The following is a 7,143-nucleotide window of genomic DNA, read 5'->3' as shown; positions in this document are numbered from 1 at the left end:
AATTGGTTTGAGGGACTGGAAAGCAGAATATTGGGGGAGGGGAGAATACATCTTTCTGGAGTGATTGCTGGTTAGGAGGTCCCTTAAAAATGAGGTTCGAACGAATATTCTCAATATCTTTGAATAAAGAAGCTGCATTGGCAGATATGAGAAGGGGAGATGGAAATACTAGAGAATGGAAATTTAGTTGGAGGAGAGATCTCTTTGAATGTGAGACGGAATTATTGCAGCAGTTAATTGAAGAAATTAGTTCAGCCTCTTTTAGAACTGGGCGAAGGGACAACGTTGTTTGGCTCGCCGATCCTTCCGAGAGCTATTCTGTTAAATCAGCCTACTGCGCCCTATCAGATGCTAGTAACTCGAGAGACGAATCGCTTCATACCAAAGTGTGGAACAAGTTCATTCCCTTTAAAGTGGCGGTGTTTGTTTGGAAAATCATCCAGAACCGAATCCCGTCAAAAGAAAACCTATGTAAGAGAGGGACATTAACATCGGACAATTCATTGTATGAAGGAGGATGTGGATCGGTAGAATCCACGAACCACATTTTCTTCGAATTCCATCCCGTAACCAAAGTCTAGGCCGATATTGCCAGATGGTTAGGCGTGACTACTGTATTTCATAACTCTACTGCTGTCAATTTTAACGCCTTTCCAGGAGTATTGCAGGGAAATAAAGGACAGACTCGCGGAATCTCCACAATTTGGTTCGCATGCATATGGAGCATTTGGAAAGCGAGAAACGCGGAGATCTTTCAAAATAAAGATATCTCTTTCTCAATGATTGTTGAAGAAACTAAACTCCTCTCATGGAACTGGCTGAGAGTTAATTCAAGAGGATTCACTTACTCCATTTATCAGTGGCTATCCTCTCCAATTGTATGTCTCGAAATAGTGAAATAACAGTAGAATTAGCTTCGGTCTATCCTTTATTGGTCTGGCGCTTAAATATCTTTCATGGTGCAGAATCAATGGTGTGTTTAGGGGGATTCCTAGCTTTGGATTGCTGTCTTTGGAAATCATTGTTGGCTAGTGAGTACAAAGTATCCTCATGTATTCCTATTAGAGTATTCCTGATAGAGTATTCCATTCCTGTTATAGTTGATGTGTTAGAATTGGTGCAAGTTAATAATTTATCAATCTGTATTGCCACTCTTTGATTCTAGCATGTCTTGTGCTAGCTTGTTTAATAATAAAAATTCCGCCTTTTCAAAAAAAAAAAATATAATAATAATATTTTAAAATTTAAAATATTATATACAATGAAAATAATATATTATAGGGCAACCGCGCAACGCGCGGGTCAACATTCTAGTTGTTAGCTAAGTTAAGCATTAGCTGATGTAAAAAAAAACGCATACAAGTTTGTAAACACATTGCATATATCTATTTTTTTTGGTTGGTGATAGATGTTTATATTGATTCAATGAACTTTCAAGCATATATGTATTTTTGTTTAAATAGTCATGTTTGTCTATTGACGTTGAATTCTGTCAAAAACAAAATATTCTATTATTGAATTAGGGATCTCCAGTCCTCTATTACCATTATTTTACATATTTTCAATTAATTAATTAATTAATTAATTTAAATAATATATTTCACTTTTACAGTAATAAATTAGGAGACGGTTTTACTTATTTGTTTTTTAAGAGGAATTTCCTTTTTGTTCAATAATCCATAATAAATAAATAAAGTAATATCACAATTTATTAATCAACACAAAAAATTAAAATCATGATCTCCTATTCTATGATTTTATACAGAAACAAGCGTGTCTGTCCGTTTTTCAATGCACGCGCATGAGAAAATATAAATAATCTTTTATATTTAAATTAATTTTAGAAAAACATATCATGTGGAAGTTAATAGTAGGAGCTATGAGGAAGTTAATTATAGTAGCTTAAATAGAAGTTATCGTGTAAATTACACAATAAAATAAAGGTAAAATTAATAAAAAATAGACTACACCAAAACAAATATTCCCTTTTATACATATGTTATATAAAATTATAAAATTATATTTCAAACATATAAGTTAAAATCAATTAAATTATCATAAAGTAAAAGCCAAGTTTACTAAAAATAAAAAGCTCCTAAATACATGGGAATTTTAGCTATTGATAAAATTATCTTTTTGTAAAGGAAAATATCTTTTTGAATTACCAAATTTCAATGCTATACATTCTATATAAATACATCACTAGAGCTTCATCAATTTTCACCAAATACATACACTTCCATTCACCATTTTGCAACAGAAAAACAAAATGAATTCATTTTCTGCATTATGTGTCTTAGCCTTAATACTCATTATGGTTAGTCACTTTGTACAAGCTCAAGATTCTCCAGCAGATTATCTAAAAGGACAGAACGCCGCGAGATCGGCGGTCACCAAAGTTAAAATTCCAGATCTTGTTTGGGACAACAAGGTTGCTGCATTTGCAAATAATTATGCTAACCAACGTAAGGATTGTCAATTGGTCCACTCAGGTACTGATCGCTACGGAGAGAATATCGCGATGAGCAGCGGTGAGATGTTTGGGAGAGATGCTGTGACGATGTGGGTTAACGAGAAACCCTACTATGATTATGATAGTAATTCATGTGCTGAGGGACAAATGTGTGGCCATTATACACAAGTTGTTTGGAAAAATACAGTGAGAATTGGATGTGCTAAAGTGAAATGTGATAATGGAGGAACTTTTATTACTTGCAATTATGATCCTCCTGGTAACTATATTGGTGAGAGGCCATACTGAGTGATTTATTTTCTACTATCATGATTTGTTCCAACTTAGATGTAAAAGCTCTATCATAGAAGAACCCATAATAAATAAATGTAGTATTATAGGAATTTTATAATTTGTAATGAGGATGTTTTAGACATAGTGTGTCCATCTGAAATCTATTCGAAAATAACATTGCGTTTGAAATATATGTAAAAATAAATAAATAATACCCAAAATCCTTTTATAATGTCATCAAAAAATTGTTTGAAAATTGTCAAATCAAACGGAATGGTTAAATAAAAAAACTTTTTTAGTCTAATTTCTATTTTTTTTATATGAATTTTTTAATATTTGTATACAAATTCTTAAAATTAATGTTTTTTAAACCTTTATAAATATAATATATCATAGATTTAGTAAAAGAGAAAAATTATGTTTACACTAGTTTTTACATATCTACTGTATAAATATAGTTAATATATACTAGTTTTATTTTTTTATCAATTTATTTAACTTTGGTTTTTGAGCCATCATCATTTTACTTTGTTATGATGTACGGTGTAGATACGAAGGCGTATGGCAAAAGAAGTGTAGGAATAGCACACCTCTTAGTAAAAATATTTTTTTTTATATGTTTTGTATTTTTGTGCAGAAACCCTTAAAATTATTTTTCTTTTGACAACTCTATTGTACACAATCACTATTACGGAATTTGACTTTTAACTCGGATGAAATTTACTTCGATTGAGTGGGCAATGTAACGTAGGGTATAATGTAAAAGTGTGTTACTTTTCTCTTCGATCTATTTGCTTAAGGTGAAAAAATGACGGCGCACTACTTTTTCCTCGGTCCATTAGGCCTAGGAGAAAGAAAAAATGACAACACAATACTACTTTTTGCCATGATTAGATACTTAATCGATGGAAAATATAATGCTTTTATTCTATGATATTTTTAATAATCGAGGTGAATAGATGAATATTGTTATTAGAAAAAAATTTATACCTCGTTTGAGAGTACCACTTGAGGGAAAAGCCTTTGATTATTTTTGAATTAGGTAAATTATCCGTGTGTTGCACGTGTTGAATTAAAATATATAATTCAATTCTCAACTTACTCATTCATTATGTTAGTGAAAAATTTTAATTAATAAATGAATTTAGTTACATTTTTTATTAATTGTTATTTTCATACTATTTTTCTAACACACAATCCTTTGAACTACCACTTTTCATATTAATTTATAAAGTGTTAATTAAAAAAATACTTTTCATATTCTTTAATTTATAAAGTGTTAATTAAAAAAATAGTTTAGTACCACTTTTTTGTTAAATATTACTATTTCCTATTATTTTTTTAGAAGTATTTTTTTTCATCACACCAACCTTTAATCTACTTTTTTTTAAAAAAATTTTTTGCTATAAAATATTACGCTTATTTTGACATTATATCTATACATAATAAGTATTTAATAAATTATAAATTTATAACTTCTGTTAGAATTTATTGTCATTTTATTAGTATAACTAGTCAATGACACGTGTTGTCGCCTGATTGCATTAATTGTGGTGTAGTATTTTTTGAACGATACGAAAAATGTGAAGTAAAAAAGTTTGACCAAATTGCGTATATAAAATGGAAATTAACCATTTAAAAAAAGTTTTACTAATAAGATTGGGGGGTTGGAACACATTCTCTTTTTCTGTGGGCTTTATGGAGCATGAGAAATGACATAATCTTCAATTCTTTGGACTTTCATGTTTCAAAGGTGGCTCATAGGGTGAAGCTGCTCTCGTGGTTATGGAATGTTATAGGCACAACGGGGCATTATAATTGTAATTTTGTTTTATGGAACCATTGGCCGATAGATTTCCTTAAACTCTAATTCTCTATATTTTTTAGGGTGAGTACCCCTTGTACTCTATTGAAATCTATTGCTAATAAAAAAAAAAGTATTATGAAAATTAAGTTCTAAGTTAAGTTAAGATAATGATATACAAAAAAAGTTTAAGATATGTCAAGAAACCAATAGCAAAATAGGGTCATGTATTGAATTAAACATGTTGTCCAGAAATCTAGAAAGACATACAAATATAAATAGATATCGTGTTGATAGTGTGTCGTAATAAAAATAGAAATTTTGACATTTAGAAATAAGAATTTTGTGTCTCAAATAAAAATAATTGTTAATTAAAATAAAATAGGTATTTTGATGATAATGCTCCGCGAGAAAAATAAAAATTTTGACAATTGAAAATAAGAATTTTGTGTCGTAAATAAAGACAATTGTTAATTAAAATATAAAAGTATTTTGTTGATAGTGACCCGTCAATAAAGTATAAATTTTGACATTTAAATATAATTATTTTTATAATTATGAATAATTTTTTAATAATCATAATATGATTATGTTTTTTTTTTTTTAAAAAATAGTAATTATGGAGGTTCAGATTAGGCCTAGTTGTTCTTGGATGTTGAGAGCAATTCTGAAACAAAGAGACATTGTAATACACATGCCGGATTGGGTTACTATGCTGAATGAGAACAAGTTTTGCAAAAGGAAGATTTATAAGAGACTGCTAAACAACACCCAGGTTGTGCCTTGGAAGAATCTGTTTTATGATAATGAAGCTAGGCCTAGAGCTTTGTTCATATTGTGGATGGCTTGTCATGGACGTTTAGCAAACAAAGCAAGGCTTATGAAATTTGGTATCTTGGACAATGATAGATGTGTTATGTGTGCTGGTAGTGAAGATATGAATCACCTGTTTTTTGTTTACAGCAGTATCAAAAGTATATGGTAAGAGGTGTTAAGGTGGTTACATGAGGACAATAATCCAAGAAGGTGGGACTGTGAGCTGGACTGGATGATGTCTAAATGCAAGTACAAAAGCTGGAAAACGACACTTCGCAAGACTGCTTTTGCTGAAACTTTACATGCTTGCTGGTTGTATAGAAATGGTATAGTGTATAGTGAAAAGGATAGGCATAATGATAGACATAGTAAAATTCCGAAAGATATCATAGATAGGATTGTTCAAAGGATTTGGAATAAACCAAAATTAAGAGGAAAGATAGCATCCTTCCTTCTTTGATTTGTGTTTGGTTTATGAGTTAGTTGTTTGAGCTGGACCCTATGAGTCACTTGTGTATATAACTGTTTTTTGGAATTATATATATATATATATATATATATATATATATATATATATATATATATATATATATATATATATATATATATATATATATATATATATATATATATATATATATTTCTTATTCTTCTAAAAAAAAGAGTGAATGACATTTTTAGTAGAATGATAGTATCTTTTAATAATGGCTAGATTGTAGATAGTAGATAATCTCGTATGACATGATTTCTAATATTGTAGATTGAAATAGGTTTTGCTAATTTGAAGTCCATCATGATTTTCTCTTTATAGGACAACTCTAAAAGCATAGTGGATAAAGTAACTAAACAGTAGTAAGCTAAGCAAAAGGAAACATAAAATAATGTTTTTCAACTGACATTTCACAAAAGTGGGATATGTAAAAGTCGTTGTATCATTGCAACAGCCAAGCATTGCTAATGAAAAATGATTGTTCAAGCCTCGGAGGAAAATCAATATTGAATTCGGGCCAATGAAAAATGAACAGGTGTGACTTTCTATGAGTAGAGTTTAACAAGGTAGTGCTCAATTTGTTAATTACTTGAATGTCCAAAATATTGTGCAATTTTTTTTCATGATAATATATTTTCACTTTTACAGTAGGAGACGATTTTTCTTATTTGTTTTTTAAGAGGAATTTCCTTTTTGTTCAATAATCCATAATAAATAAATAAAGTAATATCACAATTTATTAATCAACACAACAAAGTTAAAATCATGATCTCATATTCTATGATTTTATACAGAAACTAACAAGAGACATGTGCGTTCGCAAGGGTCGCGCAAATGTAATTATAAATAATAAATAAATATAATATAATAATGATTAATAAAATATATAAAAGATATATAATTAAGTAGTCATCTATCCGTGCATTTATACGGATCGCACAATATCATTATAAATAATAAATAAATATAGTATAGTGATGGTTAAGAAAGTATATTAAAGATATATAAATTAAGTAATCTCGACTTGTCAAAAATGTATAGTTTAGTTCAAAAATAAATAAAATAATTAATTAGTCATATACCCGTGTGTTTGTACGGGTCGCACAATATCGTCAGAAATATTAAATAAATATAGTTTTTGATGGTTAAAAAAATATAATATTTGAAATTATGAATGTCATATAAATATAACATTAATTTTAAAGTGTTTAAAAAATTTTCACTTTGATTTCACATTCTTGTATTTTATTTTATAAGTTAGTTTTTTAAAAAATTTTTATTTTTAAT

General features: G+C 29.0%; 1 protein-coding gene across 1 annotated transcript; it reads left to right on the top strand.

Moving 5' to 3' along the window:
• Nucleotides 1–2,243: 2,243 nt before the first annotated feature.
• LOC131624560 (pathogenesis-related protein PR-1 type-like) lies at nucleotides 2,244–2,761 on the top strand. Its single transcript, XM_058895512.1, has one exon. The coding sequence runs from the start codon at nucleotides 2,270–2,272 to the stop codon at nucleotides 2,759–2,761; it is 492 nt and encodes a 163-aa protein (XP_058751495.1). The 5' UTR covers nucleotides 2,244–2,269.
• The last annotated feature ends 4,382 nt before the right edge of the window (nucleotides 2,762–7,143 follow it).

This window comes from Vicia villosa, linkage group LG1 (genome assembly GCF_029867415.1).
Source record: "Vicia villosa cultivar HV-30 ecotype Madison, WI linkage group LG1, Vvil1.0, whole genome shotgun sequence".
NCBI lineage: Eukaryota > Viridiplantae > Streptophyta > Magnoliopsida > Fabales > Fabaceae > Vicia > Vicia villosa.
Note: the sequence above shows the minus strand (reverse complement) of the source record. Positions and strands in the feature narration are given on the sequence as shown.